The following is a 14,661-nucleotide window of genomic DNA, read 5'->3' as shown; positions in this document are numbered from 1 at the left end:
ACATTGATCAATTCTAAAACAAAAAACATGTAACACAAAGTCAATTCATACACACACCACTAAACCAAATCCATAGGGACCAAAACGAACACTAAAACTAAAACATTTCGTAAACTTACCATCAGCACGCTTCAATGCATTCTCCGGTTTGGCAAAATTCGCCATTTTTCAGACGTACAAAGGCTAAAAGACAAGCTCTCTCACGAAAGGTAAACTCTCAATTCGCCTGACAAATCAAAAACACAAAGATTCGATTTTGTTACAGAGATCACACGAACCCGAAAAAAACCCATCACAAAACAAACGAAGCTTTCTGCTTAATCTAACTACAGAGACCAGACTAAACTCGCCCAAACCCTAAATTCATTTTATAGAATCAAGATAACGCAAACGAGGCACAGAAGATTCGATAACCTTATGAAAATCCTAACCCAGATCAATTCGATGAGATTCGATTAAAGAAACAGCAGAGATCTAATCACGGGGACAAGTTGATAGAACACAGATCAGGGACAAAATCAAACCTTCGACGATTGGAAGAAGATAATTCCATGAACTTCATCTCCGGTTAGCCGGAGAATTTGGGAGAGATCGCCGTTTCACCGTTTGGGAGAAAACAAGAAAAACCTAGCAGCCACAATATCGAAGAAATGAAAAACGAAACGATCTCTCAGTTGCAAAAAAAATTGTTTCCAGTGAGACAATGCCACGTCACGTAAGAACAAGCCCAAAAACTGATCTAAATTAAGATCCAAAATCCAGTTCTAAGTCCACTATTACAATATTTTCTTTTAAAAAAAGCCTTAGAACACACTCATAGTTGTGCCGTTAATGATGGCCTTAATACAATGAATGTTCCAACACATGCATAATAGAATTTGAGAGGATGGACAATTTAAGTTGGAAACGATGAGTTGATGGATTTATGTTGCGGACGATCTACTCATTCTTGCTAAAGGAACAGTTAAGATGAATCACATATTAGAAGAATTTTGCCACTCTTGTATCCAACGCTGACGTGAACAGTAATCTCGAGGAGATTGAGTTTCTAAATTGAAACTTTCATAGGATTATTGCAACATTTTTGAGAAGCTTAGAAGCCATTTAAAAATTATTGGACTGTCAGACATTTGTCCGTGGCAGATATTGCTTTTGTCTGTAAACATCAGGAGTGGGGTTTCCCTAATTCCATGTTGCTCTTGTTGCCTTCTTGGTCGAAGTTGTATACAATAACTCTTTAATGCAAATTTTGAACAACAAATTACAAAGCCTAAACATGAAAGTAACCTCAAAGCTAGTATATGAAACATGATATGTGATGTAACTCGTTTAACGTATCTCAAGGTATAAAAATAGAAGAAAAAAACAGACCATCTCCCTCCTCGATCGTCAAGGCAGCCAAATACCAAGTCAAGTTAACCGTATTTTACTAGACTGGTTTCTAGGTCAAGTATTTTTTTATTTTTCACATCTCAAGTCAATTATGTTTTAAATATTTGACTAGCTAGGTTCATTGCACTCGTTAAGTCTCCGGACAAGGATACGTAGCCCGTAACGTAGCAGGCTAGCAGCATACGCATATGACCGAACTCGTTGTTTTACGTACCTAATTATAGGCAAAGAAATAACATAACTTGAACATAAAGAGGAGAAAAGAGAATGAAGAAGAAAGTTAACATAACCAAGGATATTAACACGAACGCGTATGGCTTAGAAACGACTTTGATTAGATTTTCCATTGAATGGAAGGTTTGCTAAAAAAAAAAAAATAGTCTAGTTTTTTGGGGATAATATATTTGTTGTACTCGAGAGCCCAAATTTTGGAAATGGTCCACTTCTCCTATTCTATATTCTACCTTCTTTAAAATATTAATAACCAAAAACAACCATTATTATTATTATTATTATTATTATTATTATTATTATTATTATCTCTTTGTTAAGTCAAAATTACCATCACTTTTAAAAAAGAAAATATATATAATTACCTAAACTATAGAACCTTAAAGATGAAAATTTCATATAAAAATTAGATTTTAGATTTACTTACCAGAAAATATATATTAAAAAAAGAGTGGTATTTATTTTGCCAAATTTTCAAGTGATTAGGTTTTAAATTTACAATTACTTCCCAACTAATAATAAAAATAAAATATCAAAGAAACCCGTAACCGACTCAACCTTTAAAAAATAAAGAAATCGTAGCCGTCGGTTAAACGGGTGTGATCTGAGTCGTTGATTAGGACAAAGCATCTTTTTCATTCGCCTCTATTTAAAGAATCTCATCGTCTCTTGAGCCGTGTTCGTACACATAGAGGAGAGGTTCTCTTTGCCTTTATATTAATTTTCTTCTTTTGCTGTCAAACAAAGACAAACAAAAAAAAAAAAAAGTTTCCAGATCCAAAATTACAAAAAAGATTCTTAAAAACTCCCAAATCGTAAAACTGAACAAACAACAAAACAAACGATCAAATTTACGAAAAGTCTCAATTTTAGAGTTTCTTCTTCTCTTGTTTGATTTTGTGGTTTGTACTTTGATCTGTGGATTGTATTTTTTTTAATAACATTTCACTCTCCACCCAAAGCACTCGGATTGATCTCTTGAATCATTGATCTATCTGCTGATTTGCTTCGATTCTGCGAAATTAGGGTTTTTGGTTTTTGTTTGTTCGATTCGATTTTTTTGGGTTAGTGTTTGTGTTGTGTTAGATGAACGATCAATCTAAGCTGATGAATCCGCCACCTCCACAGCAGATGATTGGTCAGCCTCCGCCTCAACAGAGGATGAATCCGCCGCCGCCGTCGTCTCAGCCACGGATTATGAACCAGACTCCGTTGTTAGGCCAATCTCATCCGATTTTGAGTATGAACCAGCAGCAGCAGCAGACACAGGTTATGATGAACAACAACCAGGCTATGATGATGAATCCACGCAACTTTAACCTTAACCCTAGCTTGAGCTCCGAGTATCAGCAGAATCTTCCTCTTAATAACTTTGGCTCGAAGCATTCCAAAATGATGCGGAACAATTGGAAAGGGAAGAAGATTACAAGTGGTGGTGACAAGAGGCTAATGATGGAGCAGCAGCAGCCAATTAGGAGGATGCATAACTCTGGGATCCCTATGTATAACCCTCAGCAGATCATACCTGGTTCTGGTAGTATTCAGGCTGGTCCTGTTGGTGGAGGTGGTTACAAGCCGCCGACTTTGAACGAGTTGCAGTCTCAGAACAGGTTGAAGACCAGGAAGTTTTATCCCAAGAAGAAGTATGGGAACCGATTTGTTCCTTTTGCTCCTAGGAACACGACTTCGTTTATTATCAGGGCCAAGAAATCTGGTGGAATTGCTGAGTTGGTGTCTCCATGCCCTGTGACACCTGCTGTGTTGCCGACTCCGATGTTTTCTCCGTCCAGGGAGGTGTTGGGTGATATGGCCAAGGAGGAGTGGGGGGTTGATGGTTATGGCTCCATGAAAGGGTTGATTAGGCTGCGAGCTGATGGAAATGAGTTGGAACCTTATGATGAGGATGATGAAGATGAAGGTGGATCGAGTGAGAGTGATGTGGAGGAGCATGTTGAGGTTGAGAGGAGACTAGACCATGATTTGAGTCGGTTTGAGATGATTTACCCAAACTATGGTGGGTCTGAGTATAACAATGTTTTGGAAAACCGAGTGGATGATCAGGATAGCCATATTGCTCAACTGGAGGAAGAGAACTTGACCTTGAAAGAAAGGTTGTTCTTGATGGAAAGGGAGTTAGGTGACATGAGGAGAAGGTTACAGTATCTTGAGAGGAGGGATATGGTTGCTGAAGATGCTAACGAGGAGGTTGTGGAGAATGAATCTGAAAGTGACGGTGATGATACAGGGGGTTCTGATGCACGTACTAGCGGTGAAACAAAGGAGAACAATGTAGCTGCAGAAGATGTTTGTATGCAGGATGTTGCGGCTAGGGATGGTGAGGCTACTGGGAAAGAAATTAACAACAACAGTAAGAGCAATGTGGTTGAAGCTAAATATAGCAACCATAAGATTGATGTGGGAAGCTCTGGGGAAAATGAACCTGCAGGTAAGGAAAAAGCTGAGACAGATTTTCGGGAAGTTTCAGGGGAACAATGTGAGGAAGCCAATCAGGGTATGGATCAGAGTAAGGATAACGAAATGGCTATTGAGAAGCTTGAAGATGCATCTGAGAATGATATTGTTGGAGAACAATGAACCATATGACACCTGGACCAAGGAAGCAAGCTGACAAGAACCCATGGTGATAGACAGAGTGAAGATGCAAAGTTGATGTGTACCATTGTCCCTTTGGAATAACGTAAGTCTCTTATATGCACAGGCGTTAGTGATGTATCTCTGCAGCTCCTATATGTCAATATGTGCTTGTCTTAGTAGGCGTAGTCTTGTTCCCTCTTCACTTTTGGTATCAGAGTTTAGGAGATTCGCTTTCAGGGGGGAAGTTCATATAAAGTCATGGTAAGCTTTTTAAAAAAAAACTTTTACTTGTCTCGGTTTTACTTTACCTCTATGATGGATGATCTGGTTCATCTTGTTGGTGATAAGATTTTCCCGGGGGTTAATAAGATTGTAGTAAAAGCGACAAGGTTCATTGTAGTGAAAGAACTTATGGATTTTATAGAGTTTTTATGTTTGTTTTATTTCTTAATGTATTTGGATGGTTCACTTTTAATAGCATAAAGCATAATATATGTGTGTCGGGGTTGAGACAGTTTGCAGAGAACTAAGCTTGAAGAGCATCTCTGAGCCGAATGCACATGAGGGAGTCGTTTGAACTGCAGACAGAATGAATGATGTTTATATATTTTGGATTCAGATTCTTGATACAACTTTGATCAGTATTTTGACTATTTTGGGATTGCGTCTGAGAAACAATTACGCCAACCAAGTTTTGGGCCCATATGGGTCAGCGTGTCGAGTTATTTAATGTCCACGACAGTGATAAAAATACAAAACAACTTTTAATACATAAAACAGTTAATATTTATTTAAATGACAAAATATTAATTGTGCAAATCTAATATTTATGTAGATTAAACATTCGTTTTCTGTTTAATACTCTTTATTGTAAAATTTATGCTACTAGTAATATAGTTTTCTAAACTATTTTTGACTGATTAATTTGTTGACTACAAAAATAGTGTGAGGTAGAGAAATCACTGATGTGCTTTTGAGTATTTGCAATAATAATATATTATCGAGGGATAACAAAAAAATAGTATGTGAGGCATCCAGTTGGAGTTTACATAAGCAAAGCAATACTAACAAAACAATTAAGAATACATATAAATACTAAAATGCATGTGGCAAGACTTTGCGCCATCTTTTATTTGGCATGCTAATAAGTAATAAGCGTGCCTAATGCTAAGAACAAGAAGTGGGAGTGTGTGGAACGGTTTGGACTATGCACTTTGTAAGCTAAAAATAAATTATTAAAAAATCGCCGTAAGTTGCAAAGTTTGAGGAGGAAGTAAAACTAAAGAGCATAATAAATGACTATTACATGGAATCTACCATCAAGGTAGTTTTCGAAAGCTAGTATGTAGATTTCAACGTATATGATATTATCTTTGCCATATTGGGTTCTTAACAATCGAGTTTAAACTTTAAAATAGCATTTTTCAAATATGTGCAAGTACAACAATATAGCCAAAGATTGTTGAATATAGTAATATATATGAAGTTGGAACCATCGAATCAGCTAAATATTAAACATGCATAACTATTTAAATATTCAATAAAAACTGTTGAAAATTATATATACATATCCCCAGAATGTTTTTAGATGTTACGTTGTTTTGGATAAGTCATGGACTTAGAGAACTTGTGAACAATTTGTATCTACTTGGATAAGTCATGGACTTGGAGAACTTGTGAACAATTTGTACCTACGCAAATATGACAAGCACTTACATATAGAAAAATCGTCCAAATTTTCATATAAAAAGAACTCAACAATTGCAGCCTCAAAATACATACGAGTGGGGAGAGTTGTTTAACACCAAATCCACTTGCGTTCTCAGAATACATTAAAATAAAATACTATTGACACAAAGTTGACTACATGATGTTAGATAGTAAACTCAGTCACTTATTTTAGTGGATTAAACGTAAGATCAAACCGGCCAACTTACTAAGTAACAAGATAGAAATTCATGAATCTATAACTTAAATGGCTTTAGTGCCTAATCTTACAAAATGTTCGTATAAAATATATATGGAGTTTAATGCATCCTCTTGAGCATAAGAAACCAATCTTTGGAAGCCGCCGCACGTCACCATGCACTAATCATTCTCTTAATAGCCCACTACACAAGAGATGAGCCCTTGATATCGTTACTATCTAGCTTTGTCTATAAATAGAACCAAACGATTCGTGATCTAAATAAACTATCATTCTAGTATAAGTCATTTAAACAAGCCATCGATCTAGACAATGAAAACACAAACGGCCAAGGTGATGGGTGGACATGTCTTGCTTACTGTTTTCACTCTATTTATGCTTTGTTCAGGGGTTAGCGCACAGCTAAACCCTGAAATTTATGCTAAATCGTGCCCCTCACTTGGACAAATCGTCCGTAACCAAGTTACAATCGCCATGAATGCCGAAAAACGGATGGCTGCGTCTCTCATTCGTCTTCATTTCCACGACTGTTTTGTTAATGTATGGATTGCTAGCTTTACGTAATTATTTTTTTCTATAAAATTAATTTTTTATACGTTAAGACATTGTTACAAATGTTCCGAACACGCCTGTCATCAGTTTCCTAATACGTAGCATGACTTTTTCAGGGGTGCGATGCGTCTATATTGTTGGATGGAACTGACAGTGAGAAACTCGCGATCCCTAACCTGAACTCTGCCAGAGGATTTGAAGTAGTTGATACTATCAAAGCCGCTGTGGAAAACGCATGTCCTGGTGTTGTTTCTTGTGCTGATATCCTCACTTTGGCCGCTCGCGACTCCGTTTCCTTGGTAAGCCTTTTTAACAACCATCTAAACCTTAATATATATACTTTATTAGAGATTATACTAACTTTTGTACAACACGAGAGAGTAAGGAACAACTATTTATAATATGACCAAGGTGGCGATTATTTTTAGTAACAAAAAAAAAACAAAAAATGGTTAGGTATAAATGTAATTAATGACGACTATCTTTTGTTTATTAACGTACGGGTTTCAATGGCAGAGTGGAGGGCCTAGGTGGAGAGTAGCATTAGGAAGAAAAGATGGATTGGTGGCAAATCAGAACAGTGCAAACAATCTCCCATCTCCTTTTGAACCTTTAGACGCTATTATTGCCAAGTTTGTAGCCGTAGGCCTTAACATCACCGACGTCGTAGCTTTATCAGGTTCAACTCATTTTTCTAATTATAAAATATAAACCTTGGTCAGTCTTTTTTTCTTCTTCTGACTACTTATCACTTCTTTATCCTCTTTTTTTTAAATTACAAAGGAGCTCACACCTTTGGACAAGCAAAGTGTGGTCTCTTCAGCAACCGGCTGTTCAACTTTACCGGGGCAGGAACTCCAGACGCAACACTTGAGACATCACTATTGTCTAATCTTCAATCAGTTTGTCCCCTCGGAGGTAATGGAAACATAACAGCGCCCCTTGACAATGGCTCTACGGACGCCTTCGACAACAATTATTTCAAGAACCTACTCCAAGGGAAAGGTCTTTTGAGCTCTGATCAGATTCTGTTCTCGAGTGAATTGGCCGTGAACACAACAAAGGGACTAGTGGAGGCTTATAGTCGGAACCAGTACTTGTTTTTCAGAGACTTCACTTGTTCGATGATCAGAATGGGGAATATTGCGAATGGAGCTAGTGGGGAGGTTAGGAAAAACTGCAGGGTTATAAACAATTAATTAGTATGTGTGTGTTTTCTTTTTTTTTTCTGTAATGTTTGGGTGTTAATCAATCTCATGTGTATCACAATGATCGCGTGTGTAATAATAATAAAAATTTCTCGGGCTTTGGATGATTTGGGAAACCTAAAATCAAACATGTTTTCAATCTATAGCTATTATTAGCTTATTCAAGTAAAATAAGCTATTTGAAATATCAAGATTTTGTATAACCATATTTTCTATCTAGCTATTATTATACAACTAGAAAGGAGCAGTTTTTGTATAACCAGATTTTCTGTCTAGTTACCAAATAAAAGATGCATTTTTACTCATTGAAATCCAAAAAAATAGAAAGAAAAAAAAATGTATATAGTTACGAATATATGTAACATAAAAGAAATTGAATATATGTAAACAAAATAAGGTCAAAATTGTACATGCATTTTTAGTTTTTTACTCATATAGATCATTACGATATATCAAATTTTTAATTTCTTCAAGTCAACTGTTCTGGCTTTGCTATTTTTTCATACATAGCGTTAAAAGTTTTTTTGGTCCTTTCTCAATCATATGTAGTTCTTCTTTTTTCATGACGTCCACTGGCAGACATTTTTATCCATTATGTATTCATCTAAATAAAATTAATATATTTACAGTTAGACTATATAGTAAATTAATATATAGTGAAACAATCCGTAATTAATTAGGAAAAAAATCATACGCACATGCACATATATTATTTTCGCTGTACGTCCACTAAATTAAAATTTCATAATTTTCTATATGTATACTTTAGAAAATCAACAAATGTTAGTTACTTAATTGAATGCTAATCATTATCCTATGACTTTCCGAGTCCTACAAAAGAAAAGTAAAAGTCTAGACACCTGACATGTTGTTTAAAAGATGTAATTTTTTCTTCAAACATTAGGTACAAGCTCTCTATAAAAGACTACGTAAGTTTTTCATTTTATCATCAATCCACAATATCCTCTAAAGCTTAATTCTTATTTCGATCCCTCACTTTTATAACAAACAAAGGGAGACCACAAATAATGGGTCTAAATAAAATTATTCCATTTATTTTACACTTGATTTGGATGTTTGGGGTTTTGGGCAATGCTCAACTTAGCTCTGGTTTTTACTCGACGACCTGTCCTAACGCCACAGTCATCGCTCGGGGTTTGATCGAGCAAGCTAGCCGTGGCGATGTCAGACTCACTGCTAAAGTCATGCGTCTTCACTTTCACGACTGTTTCGTGAACGTAAGCTAGATCTGTTTCTATTCATTACAATATGTTATGCTTTTGTTTTTGGTTTAATAATGAAACCGACCGTTTAATCCACATTCGTTCTCATGACTCATGTTGAATATCTAAAGTAGCACATGTGTGAAGGTTTATGCATGAAAGCTAACTCAGACATGACTTTACATATTTAATTAGGCCGCATTTATTTTTGTTTTTAGGTTTAATGGGTTTTTAATAGTTCATACTCGTTTTAAAGGGGGATGGACTTCAAATCGAAGGAAGATTAGGTTTTGAGTTTTGCATTAGTGCATGGAGTCTTTTTCAAGGTCAAATTTAAAGTTTCTTGACCCTTTTTTTTTTTTTTTTTTTTTTTTTTTTTTTTTTTTAATGATTGTCATTAGTTAAGCTTGGTTTCATATATATTCAGAAACTAACGGTCTTTCTAAAACCCAAATTAAAATAATCGTTTTTTTTCTTCTTTCTAATTACAGTATAAAATAAGAAAAGTATAAACATATAGATACGTTGTCAAAAAAAACATAGTTATATATGTTTATTTTAGCTGAATTAGGTTTCCTTTCAAAACCAGATATGAATAAAATATTGAAGTCATAGTGTGTGAATGTGAATACAGGGGTGCGATGGTTCAGTTCTACTGGACGCTGCTCCTGCTGATGGAGTAGAGGGTGAAAAGGAGGTTTTCCAAAACGCGGGTTCTCTTGGCGGATTTGAAGTGATTGATGATATCAAAACTGCTCTCGAGAATGTTTGTCCTAGTGTTGCTCTTGTGCCGATATCCTCGCTATCGCAGCTGAAATCTCTGTGGCGCTGGTAGATAACATAATGCTCCAAATTTATATGTGATGTTTGTTAAGAAAAAAGATAATAATAATAAAAGATTATAATATACCAAAATATATAATGTTTCTTTTTTGATATTTATATCATATTTAAGGCGGGAGGGCCATCATGGGACGTACTGCTAGGAAGGAGAGATGGCCGGACGGCTATCCGTGCGGACGCTGTGGCTGCACTTCCAATGGGATCTGATTCTCTCCAGATTCTTACTTCTAAATTTTCCGTACATAATCTTGACACTACCGATCTCGTCGCTTTATCTGGTAATGTACTTCCGAGTCTTACGATATTAATATCTTTTTCATTTTGTCATTAATTTTTTTTCATCTCAGAAATGTAGAAAGATCAAATACTTGAGTAGTACTTTGTAACAATATATCTTAAATAATAACTATGAATCGTAATAATGTACATGTAGGTGCTCATACCTTCGGGAGGGTTCAGTGTCGAGTGATAAACGATCGTTTGCACAATTTTAGTGGTAACAACGGAGAGTCAGATCCGAGTATTGAACCGACGTTCTTGCTAACGTTGCAACGACAATGTCCGCAAGGCGGAGATCTCACTGCGAGGGTGAATCTTGATCCTACGAGCCCCGATTCATTTGATAACGACTATTTCAAGAACCTTAAAAACAACCGTGGTGTGATAGAATCAGATCAAATCTTGTTTTCTTCGACAGGAGCACCTACTGTTTCTTTGGTGAATCGTTTTGCTGATAGCCAAAGTGAGTTTTATAGAAATTTTGCGAGATCTATGATCAAGATGGGAAATATAAGGATTCTCACAGGAAGTGAGGGAGAGATTCGTAGAGACTGCAGAAGGGTCAATAAATAAGTACTTTTGCATGTTCAAATGATCAAACGTTACTTGTTGTTATACATGAGACATAAGTGGTATTTGTGCTTTCTCCACAACTGTTTTTTTTTTTTTTTTTTCTGATTTTGATTTTGTTTCACTGTTTAGTTTGCCATTGTTACTAGTAATTGTAAATCTTACATAATATTTTTCTTTTATGAAAATACGAATACATATCTAAACCACACTTTTTCAGTATTATATATATGTATCCACTATTTTAGTCCACCGATGATCAACTCCCATGCATCTTATGTTTCATTAGACCGATTCTGCGGCGTGACGGGTAAGAATAAATCAGATCTGAGGCATGAGTCGCTTGACCTATTCAAAAGGTATGTTTTTTACCTTCCTCGATGAGTGAGTATATACCGTTTTAGCTGCAACGTAGGTAATTCCTATATCTATATGATTCTTCTTTTGTTTTAAGCATGCGTTATCGTTGTTTTCGTCTTTTAAAGATTTTCTTTGATCGTATCTCGACTCAATATTCTGTGACGTATGTGTTTTTATCGCTAATGTACTACCCAAATACTCCATCCGTTTCAAAATATAAGATGTTTTAACTAAATCACGCAGATTAAAAAGTCTTTACTTTTAATAAATTCAACCAATCATAAACAATACTGCATAATCTAAAATACTAAACTAATCTAAAAATTGCATAGAAACTTGAAAACATCATATATTATAAAACAAAAAACTTCTCTAAAACATCTTATATTTTGGATTTGGAACGGAGAGAGTAGTTAAATTCAAGTTAAAAATGAAATGTGATTTAAAATTTGACATATGATCTAAAATTTGATGAAGATCGATATATACTACACCAATATATAGGGAAAAATGTTGCAAAAATTGTCCTTTCTAACTTATTGTTGTCACATGTACGTATTTTAAACAAAAATGAAAAGACGTACATGTGTATTCTTTTTTAGTCGATATTAGCATATTCTAAATTATTTTATTTGCTTTTAAAATATCATTCTGACTTGGGAGAAATCATATACGCAAAGCCAGTGATATGTGTTCGGTTGAGAACTTAAATGTCACAGAAAACGAAATTTCATTTTAATATTAAAAGACATAAATTGACCATTATCTTTTCATTTACTATTCAAATCTCTAAGATAGTTGACTCTTCGATAGTTGTAGTTTTTTCTTGGTCCTCATCTCTCTGATTATAATTAGTTTAGCCATTTCTATTTAGTTAGGACGATTTGGAAATTTGGCTCAATTATAGTGGGACGATGTCGCTTTCAGTCCTGCGTATAAAATATCAGACTCTAGAATCTACCTCTAACTTAATAAAGGAGTGGTGGGAATGTAATCAAAATACGTCGATGTCGTTTTCTCATAAAACAAGCTTGAAATTAAAGATAACACTTGGTATTATTATAGTAAATGATGGATCAAAGTTATTATATTTGTATAACTAGAAAAAATGCAACGTTTTCGATTCAACTATTCTGCTGTTTCCAACTCTTGAAAAAGTAGGTACGTAGCTGAATCAATAAGACTAAAACTGTATATTCTAGGAGATCAGTATGACTTCATGGAGCCAAACTAGAGATTCAAACAAAAGCTCTATATGGAAATCAGTATTTTTTACTACTTTCAGTAGAGTGCACTTGAACGCAAAAGCAATGGCAATTTCTTAGCAAAAAAAAAAAAAAAAGTTGAAAAATCACGGAAATTATTACATAGACAATAACAGCCCCCCCACTTGTCAAAGAAGACAAAAAAACCACTACTTCTATTCGTTGTTTAAGTCAATATACACACACAATACGCACCATATTCACATCTATTACACAAGAGTAATTAATTTAGCCCACCATTCATCCATCAAACTTTCCTGTTGCATCCAAAAATCTCAGTCCAATATCTCATTTTCCGAAAGAAAATTTACAAGAAGAAGAAGAACATACGCTGAGACAACTTCATCTACAACATATATAATCTCTTGATAAGACCTTCGGAAAAAGTTTCATTCCTACACATATTTAAGTTCACATGACAGACTAAAATCTGTCAAAGTACATACAATCTCTTATTACCGTAATTAAGACTCAGGTGCTTTAATATTTTACATGGCTGTTCCATATCTAGTTAGGGAAATAACTAAAGCTGGTGGTCATAAACTTTGATCGATCTACTTACCCCCAAAAGGGAACCACCTCTCCTGGAAATCAGACTGGTACGAGACCATGAACAAGATGAGCACGAGCACGGCTGCTACACCCCAAGGGGAAGAACCGGCACGGTGAATAGAGTCTTGTTCAGGCCAGGGGACGTAGAAGGAAAGGCCGCCGGAGAAGAAGTGGACGAGGAGGAGGAGGAAGAGAGGGGTGAACATGAGGATGAGCTTGAGCTGGTCCAGGGTGTCTTCGAGGACGGACTCGTAGTTCAAGTACCATGTGAGGGAAAACACGAAGAAGACGACGATGAAGAAGAAACAGAGNTCCTTTTTTTTTTTTTTTTTTTTTTTTTTTTTTTTTTTTAATGATTGTCATTAGTTAAGCTTGGTTTCATATATATTCAGAAACTAACGGTCTTTCTAAAACCCAAATTAAAATAATCGTTTTTTTTCTTCTTTCTAATTACAGTATAAAATAAGAAAAGTATAAACATATAGATACGTTGTCAAAAAAAACATAGTTATATATGTTTATTTTAGCTGAATTAGGTTTCCTTTCAAAACCAGATATGAATAAAATATTGAAGTCATAGTGTGTGAATGTGAATACAGGGGTGCGATGGTTCAGTTCTACTGGACGCTGCTCCTGCTGATGGAGTAGAGGGTGAAAAGGAGGTTTTCCAAAACGCGGGTTCTCTTGGCGGATTTGAAGTGATTGATGATATCAAAACTGCTCTCGAGAATGTTTGTCCTAGTGTTGCTCTTGTGCCGATATCCTCGCTATCGCAGCTGAAATCTCTGTGGCGCTGGTAGATAACATAATGCTCCAAATTTATATGTGATGTTTGTTAAGAAAAAAGATAATAATAATAAAAGATTATAATATACCAAAATATATAATGTTTCTTTTTTGATATTTATATCATATTTAAGGCGGGAGGGCCATCATGGGACGTACTGCTAGGAAGGAGAGATGGCCGGACGGCTATCCGTGCGGACGCTGTGGCTGCACTTCCAATGGGATCTGATTCTCTCCAGATTCTTACTTCTAAATTTTCCGTACATAATCTTGACACTACCGATCTCGTCGCTTTATCTGGTAATGTACTTCCGAGTCTTACGATATTAATATCTTTTTCATTTTGTCATTAATTTTTTTTCATCTCAGAAATGTAGAAAGATCAAATACTTGAGTAGTACTTTGTAACAATATATCTTAAATAATAACTATGAATCGTAATAATGTACATGTAGGTGCTCATACCTTCGGGAGGGTTCAGTGTCGAGTGATAAACGATCGTTTGCACAATTTTAGTGGTAACAACGGAGAGTCAGATCCGAGTATTGAACCGACGTTCTTGCTAACGTTGCAACGACAATGTCCGCAAGGCGGAGATCTCACTGCGAGGGTGAATCTTGATCCTACGAGCCCCGATTCATTTGATAACGACTATTTCAAGAACCTTAAAAACAACCGTGGTGTGATAGAATCAGATCAAATCTTGTTTTCTTCGACAGGAGCACCTACTGTTTCTTTGGTGAATCGTTTTGCTGATAGCCAAAGTGAGTTTTATAGAAATTTTGCGAGATCTATGATCAAGATGGGAAATATAAGGATTCTCACAGGAAGTGAGGGAGAGATTCGTAGAGACTGCAGAAGGGTCAATAAATAAGTAC

General features: G+C 35.6%; 3 protein-coding genes, 1 long non-coding RNA gene and 1 pseudogene across 4 annotated transcripts; 4 read left to right on the top strand and 1 right to left on the bottom strand.

The window, feature by feature from the left end:
- On the bottom strand, nt 1-474 carry LOC109128458. Its single transcript, XR_002034858.1, has 3 exons — nt 415-474; nt 120-226; nt 1-13 (listed from the first exon to the last, which is right to left on the bottom strand). It is a non-coding gene; the product is annotated as an uncharacterized LOC109128458 (long non-coding RNA).
- LOC104736059 lies at nt 2,367-4,712 on the top strand. Its single transcript, XM_010455978.2, has one exon. The coding sequence runs from the start codon at nt 2,710-2,712 to the stop codon at nt 4,216-4,218; it is 1,509 nt and encodes a 502-aa protein (XP_010454280.1). The 5' UTR covers nt 2,367-2,709; the 3' UTR covers nt 4,219-4,712.
- On the top strand, nt 6,400-8,012 carry LOC104736058 (peroxidase 59-like). The gene is made up of 4 exons (XM_010455977.2): nt 6,400-6,685; nt 6,814-6,996; nt 7,214-7,376; nt 7,481-8,012. The coding sequence occupies exons 1-4, from the start codon at nt 6,458-6,460 to the stop codon at nt 7,894-7,896; spliced, it is 990 nt and encodes a 329-aa protein (XP_010454279.1). The 5' UTR covers nt 6,400-6,457; the 3' UTR covers nt 7,897-8,012.
- Nucleotides 8,878-10,895, top strand: LOC104736057 (peroxidase 58-like). Its single transcript, XM_010455976.2, is given in 5 exon segments — nt 8,878-9,143; nt 9,763-9,907; nt 9,910-9,959; nt 10,084-10,249; nt 10,405-10,895. Coding segments are annotated over 5 exon segments (990 nt in total). The 5' UTR covers nt 8,878-8,933; the 3' UTR covers nt 10,824-10,895.
- Nucleotides 11,076-14,657, top strand: LOC104738061 (annotated as a pseudogene).

This window comes from Camelina sativa, chromosome 13 (genome assembly GCF_000633955.1).
Source record: "Camelina sativa cultivar DH55 chromosome 13, Cs, whole genome shotgun sequence".
Classification (NCBI taxonomy): domain Eukaryota; kingdom Viridiplantae; phylum Streptophyta; class Magnoliopsida; order Brassicales; family Brassicaceae; genus Camelina; species Camelina sativa.
Note: the sequence above shows the minus strand (reverse complement) of the source record. Positions and strands in the feature narration are given on the sequence as shown.

Bases quoted from the DNA above. Each gene is read 5' to 3' on its own strand.
- LOC104736058 (XM_010455977.2), top strand. From the start codon at position 6,458: ATGAAAACACAAACGGCCAAGGTGATGGGTGGACATGTCTTGCTTACT. The intron at 6,686-6,813 runs GTATGGATTGCT...TGACTTTTTCAG, and splicing joins TCCACGACTGTTTTGTTAAT to GGGTGCGATGCGTCTATATT. The intron at 6,997-7,213 runs GTAAGCCTTTTT...TTTCAATGGCAG, and splicing joins CTCGCGACTCCGTTTCCTTG to AGTGGAGGGCCTAGGTGGAG.
- LOC104736059 (XM_010455978.2), top strand. From the start codon at position 2,710: ATGAACGATCAATCTAAGCTGATGAATCCGCCACCTCCACAGCAGATG.